Consider the following 13,728-nt stretch of genomic DNA (forward strand, 5'->3'; position numbering starts at 1 on the left):
TGACAGGCGACTTTAATCTCCTGCACCCCTCTGACCTTGGTTTCCTTGAAAACGGTGCTTCACTCCTTACGCGGAGGAAAACAGCCGAGTCTGTCCTTGATACTTTAATTTGCGATTCACCAGCCAGAACTGATGCAGCACAAGTGGAGCCAGGGTCACAGAGGGTCAGTGTTCTCTAAAATCCCTCATCACATCATAACGAAAAACACATATATATCTTTGTATGTGTGTGAGTGTACCACAAACCAGTTACACATGTGCTTTGTACTTTATTCAACCTACACCACACCTTCATCTTTGCTTCTCTTCTTTACCTGAAACAAAAGAACAACCTGATTGACATTTGCCTTCCCTGTTCTCGTAATGAAGCAGTAAAGGAGGGGGTCTGCGATGCAGTTGAGGCTTGAGATGGCTTGGCTGATCTTGTACGGATAGAGGAGCATTGCGAGACTCCTGCAGTCATTTACGAGCGTGCGGGCGAGCATCATGATGTGGATGGGCCCGAAGCACAACAAAAGGCTGAGCAGGACGGCTGTGAGCAGCTTCGCAATCCGTTTGCGTTCCTGTTCCTCGGTGGCCTGGTTGGATTTCAACGCCTCACAGAGCCCCCGGGAGGAAAACACCACCAGGAGAACTGGAACAATGAAGCCCAGGAAGAAGCGTGCGATATTAATCTGTAATTTGTTCTCTGACAGCGGGAAGAAGATATCAAAGCACACAGAAAACTGGCTGTTCTCTTGGTATGAGTCCTCCCAGGTGATGGTGGCAGCATTGAAACAGACAACCAATGCCCAAATGGCAACACTGACCACAGCTGCAGTATCAACTTTCCTCATGAAAGTGTACTTTAACGGGTGAACCACTGCCAGGTAACGGTCAAGAGCAATGCAGCAGAGAAGAGCACCGCTGATGTAAAAGTTGGTGAAGAGAAAATAGACAGACAGCACACAAACGTGGCCTCCGTAGGCCCACACTCCCCTCCACAGGAAGTCCAGCCACAGAGAAAGGCCGACAGTGAAGGCGAGGTCACTCAGGGCCAGGTTGAATAGGTACACGCCGAGCTCGTTCTTCTGTCGGATGTGCTGCCAGGACACGTAGAGGGAGAAGGCGTTGGACGGGATGGCGGTTATGATGATAGCCAGGTAGAAAACCAGGAACGGCTTCCATTTGGACACACTGTCAAACGGGTAACAGTCCGAGTGATTGGTGGCCAGGGTTAGGTTTTCCATTGCTGATGTGGCGTTCAAATGTGCACACCTTGTAGAGAAACAAGGAAGGAAATGAGGATGCAATGTGACGATGATAACAAAAAGGCAAATTTACAAGTCAGAGGGTACAACTATATATTCAACCTGTGTATTGAGACTAATTTCCTCCTTCGATTTGTAGGTCGCATTTTGTTGTATGAAGTTATTGTAACATAGGTTCAGGAACAAATCCATTACCCATGTCGTGTTAGCTCTCACACCTGTGCCTCCCTAACGCAATTACCTGTGTGTACATATCTAAGCTAGCCTAACCCCTCCTCTCCTGTTTGTCTCAGTTCTCAAAACTTTACTCCCCAAACCTCATTCCTCTTCTATCTCAACACAGGAACCACTGGGGGATGCTGAATGGAGTGCATCGAGACATGCCTCCACCCTGAGTCTCGACCCCCAGATTCATGACAGCTCCAGCTAACTCGACCCCATTAGACCCCCTCTCATCCAACTCTACTTCAACCCCCTCTCATCCAACTCTACTTCAACCCCCTCTCATCCAACTCTACTTCAACCCCCTCTCATCCCACTCTACTTCGACCCCCTCTCATCCAACCCTGCTTCAACCCCCTCTCATCCAACCGTACGTCGACCCCCTCTCATCCAACTCTATTCGACCCCCTCTCATCCAACTCTACTTCGACCCCCTCTTATCCAACCGTACGTCGACCCCCTCTCATCCAACCCTACTTCGACCCCCTCTCATCCAACCCTGCTTCAACCCCCTCTTATCCAACCATACGTCGACCCCGTCTCATCCAACCCTACTTCGACCCCTCTCATCCAACCGTACTTCAACCCCCTCTCATCCAACTCTACTGCGACCCCCTCTTATCCAACCGTACGTCGACCCCCTCTCATCCAACCCTACTTCGACCCCCTCTCATCCAACCCTGCTTCAACCCCCTCTTATCCAACCATACGTCGACCCCGTCTCATCCAACCCTACTTCGACCCCTCTCATCCAACCGTACTTCAACCCCCTCTCATCCAACTCTACTGCGACCCCCTCTCATCCAACCGTACGTCGACCCCCTCTCATCCAACCGTACATCGACCCCCTCCCATCCAACTCTACTTCGACCCCCTCTTATCCAACCGTACATCGACCCCCTCTCATCCAACCCTACTTCGACCCCCTCTCTTTCAACCGTACATCGACCCCCTCTCATCCAACCCTACTTCGACCCCCTCTCATCCCACCCTACTTCGACCCCCTCCAAATACTTTTATACCGTACAATGGCGTGACCTTGATAGTGAACTGAAATTTAAAACCTGATGTCATAAAGGTTCATTCTAGTCTGTGATTAAAAAAGAAAGCATGCTTCCTAACCTGGGGGAGTAGAGTTTGAAGGCTTGGACTTTTTAGCAGTTGGAGAAAGATGCTATTAAGTTGTTTTGGAAAATGTCGGATTTTGGCCTGAGATAAAAAAAATCTGGATATCTAATTTTAATTTGTAAATTTAAAATCAAACAAAATCTCTTGTAAGCCCTCGAACCTTATAGAGCTGACAAACTAAATCAGTGTACAGACCCTTTAAACTACCACACAATGACTTTCTCTTTTAAGCAAATGAATCACAAATTGCTTAATCTTACTGTTAAACAACATCTTTGAAAAGTCTTGAGTGTATTTGAGTATTTTATCAGGAAAAGAATAAACTTAATACAACTCATATGAAGGTCTACTTACATGTTATTCAGTTGAGTTCCCGCTCCTTATTCTGTCTGTTAAATTCATTATTATCAACATAAAAAGACTAAAACAGAAGCAGAGAGACGCAGTAAGTCTGTCTTTCACATAATCAGCTCACTTGTGGGAACAGGAAGAGTCAGCTGCTGTCTCTTCCCTGACTACAACACTTATTTACTGGGTGACAGGCCAAGACAGAGCAAACTTCCTGTGTCGCAGAACCACATGGAAGATTTAATTTGAGTGCCAAGTCTAAATGAGGCTGCTTGCCTCTGTGTTTGGTGTGTCAATAAAGACGCAGACTCCGGTGAAGGTGATGCTAATTATTCTCTGATAAAGGATCTGCTTGACTTTATGTTTCCATAGCGTAGTTCTGTTGTCACGGCTGATTGTTCTGTTTGTTATGTCTGGGCTAATGTGCTTCTAAAGGACAGGCACACATATAAGTCTCACAAACGTCCTAAAATGATTGCTGTGATTATTTAAGCGGGTCACAAAGAGACATTTTCAATGTCAGGGATGAGGGACAAAAACCACAGTCATTGTTTATCGTAAAAAAGGATTAAAAATTCAACCAAGGTTGATGAAACGCTTCAGCAAAGTCAGACAAACTAAATGAGGATCCTCCAAAGTCACGGTCTTTTTAGTGCCACATTTCCTCTTTGTTTTACTGCCTCTCTGCTGCAGCTAGGCAAACACAGTGCATCATGTGTTAACACAAACGGAGTTTTGCACTAAAAAGACCACTTCAGTGTACATGTTGCATTCAAGGACTGCAAAAAAAAAAGTGTAAAGCAAAACCAGACGAGGCTAGTTTAATTCTGTTCATGGTAAACAATCAATAAGATATACAAGTAAATATATTGTTGTTTACACCACAGTCAAGACCTGAAGTAATGAAAGAGGATTTGTGCGATAAACTGTCAACACGAGGGGCAAAAGTTTGGATTCAGAGGTAATAAAAAGTAAAACAAAAAACAAAACTAAATATACATATATGTCATGTATGTAAGTTGAAAATACACCCATATATTGTGAATAAAAAGGCATCAATATATAAAATAAATTAAATTTTTTTTTGTTTCCCAAATAATAATTGGTTAAAAATGAACACAAGTCCGGGGCGCTGTTAAGCTCAGTCGGTAGAGCAGGCGCCCCATGTACAGAGGCTACAGTCCTCGTTGCACTGATCACAGGCTCAACTCCCAGTCTGCTGTTCATTTGGTGCATGTCATCCCCCACTCTCTTCTCCCAACATTTCCTGTCTATCTTCAGCTGTCCTATAAATAAAGCCAAAGGCCAAAAAAATAATCTTTAAAAAAAAAAAATGAACCCAAGTTCAAGGCAAGTTTATTTATAAAGCAACATTCATACACAGAACAATTCAAAGTGCTTTACACATTTAAAAACAGAAATAACACATTAAGAAATAAAGAATTTTACATTAAGAAGTAACATATAAGAATCAGGTCAGTCAGAACAATGCATCAGTATGTGCTTAGTTTTTAGGATTCCCAGAATTCTGCAATGTCCGATCATTCCTTTTATTTTGAAATGTTCAAAAAGTAAATAGATTAAAATGTAAGATTAATTAAATATATTAGATATCGATTATATTAAAATAATTAGGTGATAGATTAAAACATGAAATCAATTAAAATAGCAGAAGTGCAGACGAGAGCTGCGTAGTGCCAAAAATAATTCAGCCTTGAGAGCAAAGTAGGCAGTGTGGAAAAGGAACGTTTTGAGCTTTGACTTAAAGGCGGTCAGAGTCGGAGCTAGTTTAACACCTGGGAGATTATTCCAGGTCTGTGCTGCATGACAGCAAAACACTGCTTCACCATGTTTTCTTCCAAATCTTGGGACAGCCAGTAGGCAAGCCCTGGATAGTTCCTATCAGAAGCATCACAGAGACGTGTAAGAGCCTTACACACAAGCAGAGAGATTTTGAAATCAATTCTCTGAGTTACAGGTAGCCAGTGTAAGGAATACTGGAGTAATGTGGTCAGAAGCATTTCGAACAGCTTGTTTAGAGAGCCCTGTGAACAGACCATTGCAGTAATCTGATCTGCTGGATACAAAGCCATGTATAAGCTTTTCAAGGTCTTGCTTTGACATAATTCCTCTGACTCTAGCAACGTTTTTTAAATGGTACAAAGCAGAAGATGTTATTGATTTGATGTGGCTGTGGAAATATAAATCTGAGTCCAGAATAACACCCAAGGTTTCTTGCTTGACCCTTAGCTATAAGAGAGAGGGAGTGAAGGTGAGAGCTAACAGTCTTTCTGTCCGTGGTCCAAAGACAATTATATCTCTGTTAAGTTGGAGAAAATTGCTTCATGCAGTCATTGATTTGCTCAAACAGTTACACAGAGAATTTACAGGTCCATGGTCTCCTGGTGTAAGTGAAATTATATTTGCGTATCATCTGCATAATCAAATAAATAATTCAGCTGTTAGGAAATTGACTGAATTCCTGTGGCGCTCTCAAACAGCTTACTCCTCCTCAAAACTACCCTCCCTTTCTCCAGAGCATTCCGGATCTCCCTCTGAGCACTCTCACTGATCAAACAGTATATTATAGGATCCAGTGTGCTGTTTATGGTTGTCGTGGCGACAGTGACCAGGTACGGATCTCTGAGCCTCGCTGCCCACGCGCAGGACCCCGGCTCCAGCGCGACCCTGAGCAGCATGACGGTCTGGAAGGGCAGGAAGGCCGCTATGTAGGTCAGAAGAAGGAGCAAAAGCAGCACTCCCACTTTCCTGCGCTCCTCTTCCAGGATGGAGGAGCTCTGTTGGAGGGCTCGCATGATCTGCCGGAAACAAAAGGTCATGATGCAGACCGGCACAAAGAAACCCAGGGTGACTCTAGTAAGGCAGAGGTTGGCATCTTGTGGCGTCATAGGTAATGGCTCCACACACAAGTATCTTGAGGAGAAGGCTTGCAGCGCCCCCGTGTGGTTGAGTAAGATAACATGGATGGCAATCTCCAAAGCCCAAACAGCAAGGCTCACATACACAGCCGTCCGCACCTCTCGGACCCAGTGAAAGTGGAGGGGATAGGCCACTGCTAGGTAGCGGTCGACAGAGATGCAGCAAAGGAGGCCTGAGCCGAAGTAGAAGCTGTTGTACATGATCACAGCCACCAAACTGCACAGACTCTGGTCTACGGGCTTCTGCAGGGCCAGCTCGATCCACACAGGCAGAGAGATAGTGTAGAGCAGGTCAGAGATGGACAGGTTGAAGACGTAGACCGCCACGCTGCTCCCATTCCTTATCAGCACCCAGGACACAAACAGAGACAGGCAGTTTGCAGGAAATCCCACAATAAAGAACAAGGAATAGGCCGTTGGATACATGCTCCTTTCCACAGAGGACTCCACGGCGCAGGACGTGGATGCGCTTGTGTTCGTCTCGTTGAGAAAAGCGGCATCCATCCTAACGTGATGATGTCCAAACCTTTAATGTGCCTATAAATGGAAAAGCGCCGTATTGTGTTGAACAGAGATACGATCAGACATGCAAATTTCAGTTTCCAGCAAAACATGCAGGGTCAGGCCGAAAAAAGGAAATAGCATCCAACGCTTTGATGAGGGCTGTTGGTTTTTTATTTCTGCTTATTTGTGGGTCAACACAGGGTCATTTGACATAGAGGATAAGCAGGAACACACACCTTTGATTGTAAGAGCATGTGGAGAATGTAAGAGATGATGTTTGGTGCCTCTTAATGGAACACACTTGTCACTGGGAATAAACCAACATGGGTGGTAAGAGAGAGTAAGTACTGTAATTTAGAACAACTTTGAGGTATTTGTAGTTTACTGATTGGGGAAGAGGAGAATTGAACCATTATGTCATAGAAAAAAATGACAGAAAAATGATTCAAGTAATTTAAGTAATCACTTTTGGAGGCAGCTGACATTCAGATATATTATGAATATCAAGACATATGGGGAGTCATAAGCATATTTCGCTGGTCGTACTTAAAGGTTATTAAACGCAGGACTTTAAAGTGATCATCTTGAAGTTCTCAGTTTCGCTCTATTTGGCGGCACTGTATGGCGAGAAAAGGCAATTGCGGGCGCAAACGTCAGACGGCTCCCTTTGTAACGGTTGTATCTCGTGATGCTCCTCGCTGACGGTCGCTTTCCTTTTTTGTCTTCATCTGAGTGTTGAATTTGTTGAAGTTGTATCTGCAGTCATCAATCTTTTCTTTGTTTGTTCAGCCCAATGACTGTATATATAGATGGACAACGCGTCTCCTTCTGCTCCCATTGTACAAAATTGATGCCAAAAAAGCCCCCGTGATAGGCGCTGCCATCTTGCCATGGTGACGTCATCAGTCTGCGCAGTAGAGATCGGCGGTTGGGGCCACCGTAGCCACTAGCCGCTAACCAAAACGTACACTTAACTTACCGAAAAAACAGCAAGGATCCCGCACGCCGAACAGCTTCTTTGTGTTGGTCTGAAGCAGACGTTGACAGGTATGAAACTTCAAAGACTGTAGTGATTGTTTTAGTTAGTAGTTAGTTAGTAGTTGTTTAGTTGTTTAGTCTCCTCTCGCCGTTCATCTTCCACTCTCCTCACCCGAAACTGATCGACTGCAGGACCTTATTTGTCAACAGAGCTGTCAATCATCATTTTGACAGCATCAAATAACTAATTAAAAATAAACTTAGAAAAATGAACACTTGGACGTAAATCAGCATGGTAAGAACTAACTATAATGACAGAAACCATGTTAGAGAAAAATGTATTTGGCGTGTATTTTGATTTTCTAGTTTGGCTCATGTCCCATCTGTTAACATGGAGGAGGCGGGCTTTATGACCTATACTGCAGCCATTCAGCAGGGGGCGCTCGAAATGTTTTGGCTTCTCTTTTAGGGAGCCGTCATGTCATCCATCTTTTTATACAGTCTATGGTTTAGCCATAGATTACTGTTTACTCACAACACTTGCAGAGACCGGAAAAGCAGCCGCTTAGCTCCGCCTACCCTCTCTGGCGGACCAACCACTGCTGGCTGATGGAAAACGCGTAACTGGGCGCCGCTTGTGATTTTTTCCGCGAATGTCGCCACAGACACCCAGTTCATAATACTGCAAATGCAAAGGCTTTCATCAGTGGGCCATAGGCTCAGTCACCTCATTCGGTGATAGATAGTGACTTGATATTTATTTGAATGACTGACAGAGTATTTTAACAATTTTGTAAGAATAAAAAAAGGTTCTGAATGCTTCTCCAAAGCATCAGCAGGAGCAACTGGTCTATATCAGGCTTTCCAGGAATAGCACATATTTGCATGTCCTCCCATTTCCTTCAAACCGGTGCCAACTGGAAATTACTGACCAAACTCTTCATTAGTTAGCCTGCATGCGATAAAGTTTGCAGACTGATGTGTTCAACCTTGACCTTCCTTTTCGACCTTTGTTATGCGTCTTGGAGATTCTCCTTTGCAATGAAGGGACATTTTGGCCGAATTCACTTTCAGGTTTACGTCTAAAACTACAGCTGTTGTAGCAATGACATTATGTTCCCATCTTAGCAGTTAAGTAGGAGACGATGTTAACAATTTTATCATAGCTGAGGAAATTTCATGGGACAAACAGATTTGTGCCCTGATCCAGGAGGAACTGTAACTTTATTCTGAACAAAGCGCCAAACTGTACATGCATGCAAATGTATGAACACATTTGTACACCGCAACACGATGCAAATTTGTTTCATGCATCACCAGACAGAGAAATACAAAGTAAAGTTCCATCTCTTTTGAACACGCTTCTATTGTCATAACTTGTGCCCATTACTTCTGCGATACAAAACACTGTCTGTTAGTGCTGTTTAATTATGTATCAGTGGTATTATTACGTTTGAAAGCTTTTCCGATGTAGCATTAGTGTTCAGACAACAGATACGGGAATTAGAGTCCTACATTGGAGAAAGTTTGTACCTGAAGGGGTTCAAAAGGTCAACAAGAGGACAGAAGAAAGAGTCTATTCTTTTACCTGTGAAATTCTGGTCACGACGCTGTCAGAAACATTAAAACCTAAACTATCTGTCACAAAGTGTGCTAAGAAAGGTTTTAAGCTGGACTAATCACTCTGCCTTCTGTACATCTGCCTGAATACTTGAATATATATATATATATATATATATATATATATATATATGTGTGTATATATTCATATCTATTAGGCTGTGCTATGTGTGATACGACCTTTTGAATTATCAGAACATATCATCGGGCGGCTGTGGCTCAGTGGTAGTCGGTCTTCTCTCAATTGGAAGGTCAGGGGTTCGATCCCTGACTGCTACAGTCACATCTCATAGTGTCCTTGGGCAAGACACTGAACCCCAAATTGCTCCCGGTGGCATAGCCATAAGAACTATCTTCAGCGTAAAGAAGAACAAGAAGTCCTGGAAGTGATGGTGTGGCCCCCACAGAGCCCCGATCTCAACCCCATCGAGTCTGTCTGGGATTACATAAAGAGACAGAAGGATTCTGATCTGTGGTTAGTTCTCCAAGAAGTTTGGAACAACCTACCAGCCGAGTTCCTTCAAAAACTGTGTGCAAGTGTACCTAAAAGAATTGATGCTATTTTGAAGGCAAAGGGTGGTCACACCAAATATTGATTTGATTTAGATTTCTCTTCTGTTCATTCACTGCATTTTGTTAATTGATGAAAATAAACTATTAACACTTCCATTTTTGAAAGCATTTTTTAGTTTACAGCATTTTTTCACACCTGCCTAAAACTTTTACTGTATATACTGTATATATACACAATTTTGTATATATATGTATACTACAATATTCAATCCACTATATCATGCATATATATGGTTATGACTTGCATTATTCATAGTATGTTACTGCATATAGCCTTCTTTATATGTCTCTATTGGTGTTATTATTTCTGTTACAATTTTCTATCCATGTAGCCAGCTAGCTAGCAAGCTTGCACATATAAGTACAGTCCATGTACCATCGATCATAGTATAATTATATATATTTAAATTATTCTTAATATTTATATATGTATATAGTACTCATATCTATTTTGCATAATATTACATACATACCACATCCATATTGGTATCACAATATATATATGTACATATGTAAATACATATATATATACACATTTGTATATATATGTATACTACATTATTCAATCCACTATATCATACATATATATGGTTATATAATAACATAGTAGAATGATGACTTGCATTATTAATTAATTAATAGTATGTTACTGTTACCTAACTTCTTTATATCGTCTCTATCAGTGTTATTATTTCTGTTACAATTTTCTATCCAGCTCGCACAAACACAATCCTTCTTAAAGAGTCAGCTCAAACCAAACCTAATAGGTAACTGTCAAAGAGGTAATACCATGCCATTGTCTTGACTTCTTTGCAAACTGTGTTTGGAACCCTAAAGAAAACTAGTACACCGTATTTACTCAAATAGTCGCAGGTGTCTTTATTTACCTTAACTGCAGAAAGCACCACATGCTTTTCTAACAGGACACGCCTAAACATTACATTCATCACTAATGTTTATATTTGTTTATTGTAGCACTATTATAGTTGATTATACAACTTATGTTAGAAATACAGAAAAAAAAGCTGAAGAAATATAATAATATTTAATTAAAAAAACATAACTGGTAGTAACAGTAAGGGAATGAAACAGTTTAAAGAGACAGGTTCAGATACATACGGTGTGTCTGCAGAGAAAGAAGTGTTCTGCTCCTACAGATCATGTCCATTATCTCTTTATGTGTCTATTATTTCCACAATAAGCACAATAGTGCTGTGAATCCATACAACAGTAGTAATATTGTGTCAGTGATAATTAAAGTTGGATGTCCTTTTTCAATAGAAGTTGAGGACAGGGTGTCAAATGTGATCCACTGCATTAAAAAATCACCACAGGCTTGATCTGCTCCACTCTGTTGATGTAAGTGGACACAACAGAGCGCTGGAATGTGGTCATATCTGATCCTCTGCGAGTGTGTCGAGTCCTCCTGTAGATGGCGCTGACCTTCCTCCTAAAGTACTGCCCTGAGAAGACGTACAGCAGAGGGTTCAGGGCACTGTTGAGAAAGGCCAGATACACTGAAACCTGGCCTCCGATATCCAGCGTGTGAGACCACCGCTTCTCATCCAACGCCTGCACGTCGCAGAGCGTGTCGAGGAAGGTGAAAGCCTGGAAGGGGCCCCAACACAGAAGGAAGAGTAGCGTGACGGCGTACATCAGAAGTGTTGCCTTTGAGTCCTTCAAATCATGAAAGGTGACACTCTCCTTCCTCCGTGCTAAAGCTTTGATTATGTTCCCGCTGCTGAAAACAATGACCAGAACAGGGAGGACGAAACCCACAATGTTCAGCAGAATCTGATGGGCCAACTTCCAGGAGCTGCTGTGACTATAATCCAGCACGCAGGACGTCGCTTCATACTCCTCGAAGACTTTTACCTTCCTGTGAAACATGGCGGGGAAGCTCAGCAGGAGCCCAAATATCCACAAGATGAAGCAGATCACCTTGGCGTAAAGTGTCCGTCTCAGCCACCTGGCCTTCATCGGCTTTACGATTGCAAGGTAGCGGTCCAAACTGATCATCACCAAAGTGTAGATGCTGGTGTAGAAATTGATAACGATGATAGAGTTGACCATTTTGCATAAGAAATCTCCGTAAGGCCAGTTGAAGTTGTTGAGGATGCTCGTCGCCCAAAATGGGAGGCCGCACAGGAGGAGAAAGTCAGCCAGCGCCAGGTTGCTAAGGTAGACCTCGGCGACGGTCAGTCGATCCTTGTGGGCGAAGAAAACCCCCAGGACAAAGCTGTTAAAGAGGAGGCCGAGCAGGGTGAGGATGAAGATGTACGGGGGGATGATGGTGTGGACCACATCCCAGTCTGCAGAGATGGTAGACTCCGAGGGAGCGGACGGGACGGGCGCGCTGCTGTTTTCAGACCACAGTCTTACCACGGAAAAAAGAGTCACTCGCTCCATGGGCTGGAAAACAAAATAATCCCACGTTTCATCATAAAATTTCATCATCAAATACATCAATGATAAAAACTATTCACAGTTAGGCAGCTGTAGTTCTGCAAAGGGAAACCATACAAGTTGACTTATTTAGTCCTCAATAGATAGTCTGAGTATGTATGACCTTTTAATTATTGTATCCGTAGCACCTGAATAATTTCCGGCATTTAAAAGCCTGACTACATTATTTCTCATCAATCTGAAACTATAACACCTTTTTGTGTCTCTAAAAAGAACGACGTCGGATAAAAGAGCTCTTACCTTATCTTTGATGAGAAGTGTGTGTGTGTTCCTCCTGTGGTCAGATTGTTAATGAAAGGACGGGAGAAGAGGGGAGAGCTGCTCGGAGCCTTTCTGTATATAGAGTTACATTCTTCCACACCCTTGACCGAGGAGTTCAATATATCAACTTGTTTATGAAGGAGTCAAAATTCAGTCCATGCACATACAAACTGAAACTGCAGCGCACAAACGTGTTGGAGAGAAGCCGGAAAACAGACAGCAAGTCGACTTCATCGGCACCGCTGTAATAGACAAACAGAAAAAAAAAAATGTTTTAATAAAGATATATTTTATTAGTTGAAAAGTAATATTATCTTTTAGAGTGTTTTCATAATAAAAACATTACACAAGGCCAAAAAGATAAGCTCATATAAATGTCGTACTCCTACATGTGATTTAACACATTAACAGGATTACAGCCTGTTTATACAGTTTGTAAATACCTCTGTCTATGCATCAAATGTGACATATCAATAATGAATCATTTAAGAACAATAAAGTTCATTAATGTTTGACTACATACGTAATAAAAACTGATAGCGATTTATCTATGCTCAGTCCTCTTCTGTTAAAAATACCAAACCTAACAGAACAAATAATATAAACATTGTTTTTGTCAATAAGGAAAGCGTGTGCATGCTTGAGGCGGTTGCATCCCTTTTATGGTCAATCTGATTCCAGCACACTTGCAGTCTATTCAGACTTTCTAAGAGGGAACCTGGCTTATCTCATCCCATGTATAAACAATGCTTCCTTATCAAAACAAAGACACCTCATCCATCACGCAAGTATAGATCTATTGAGTACAACAACACTTGTAGAGTGTTTAAAATCCCTTGTGGGCAATTTGAATTCTGGAAATCAAATGCTTTGATGCAAGTTAAACGTCGAATACATACAGTAGTACAGTGTAAGAGCCGATTTCAATGTCTAAAGCCGTCAAAGAAATACAAAACAACCAAGATAAGCTTCAACTGAAAAGAGAATTAGAACAGGTCTGAAAGTAAACTACTGTTCACAACAATACAATATTTCATTGAGGTCAGGATTGCAAACAAACAAACGCAGCATATTGGGCAATATAAAAGACAAAGTTAGTTCTGGAAATAATTGATCCCAGACAAAACCAAGAAGCTAAATTATTTCACAGTAAATACACGACTCTAAGGCTCAAACATCTAGAGCTAATTTTACTCTATCAATGACTTCTTCCCGGAAATATCAATGCTAGCATCCAAATAAGGAAAATCTGGAATTATTTTATATCAAAACAGATTACTCACAAAAATGTAAAATTTTTTAGCTGTCTTGCCAAGAGTCAGAAGATTGATACCACTCAATGATGTGTGGGAAATATCAAGCAAGGTAAGACAGCAGGCGTATTTCTGGTTTGAATTATGAATACAAAAAAATTACAATGTGTTGACAAGAAAGCTGTA

The 13,728-nt window shown here is 42.0% G+C and overlaps 3 protein-coding genes across 3 annotated transcripts; all 3 read right to left on the bottom strand.

The window, feature by feature from the left end:
• Positions 1-278: 278 nt before the first annotated feature.
• On the bottom strand, positions 279-1,665 carry gpr65 (G protein-coupled receptor 65). Its single transcript, XM_069661724.1, has 2 exons — positions 1,598-1,665; positions 279-1,257 (listed from the first exon to the last, which is right to left on the bottom strand). Exons 1-2 carry the CDS (start codon positions 1,663-1,665, stop codon positions 279-281), a joined length of 1,047 nt encoding a protein of 348 aa, XP_069517825.1.
• Positions 1,666-5,142: 3,477 nt separating this feature from the next.
• LOC138591790 (ovarian cancer G-protein coupled receptor 1-like) lies at positions 5,143-6,391 on the bottom strand. The gene has a single exon (XM_069662480.1). The coding sequence runs from the start codon at positions 6,389-6,391 to the stop codon at positions 5,411-5,413; it is 981 nt and encodes a 326-aa protein (XP_069518581.1). The 3' UTR covers positions 5,143-5,410.
• A 4,488-nt stretch (positions 6,392-10,879) lies between these two features.
• bdkrb1 (bradykinin receptor B1) lies at positions 10,880-11,971 on the bottom strand. The gene has a single exon (XM_069661726.1). The coding sequence runs from the start codon at positions 11,969-11,971 to the stop codon at positions 10,880-10,882; it is 1,092 nt and encodes a 363-aa protein (XP_069517827.1).
• Between the last annotated feature and the right edge of the window lie 1,757 nt (positions 11,972-13,728).

The sequence above is a fragment of the Semicossyphus pulcher genome, unplaced genomic scaffold (genome assembly GCF_022749685.1).
Source record: "Semicossyphus pulcher isolate SPU_LCO1_2020_fin unplaced genomic scaffold, fSemPul1.0.p SCAF_14, whole genome shotgun sequence".
NCBI classification, from domain to species: Eukaryota; Metazoa; Chordata; class Actinopteri; order Labriformes; family Labridae; genus Semicossyphus; species Semicossyphus pulcher.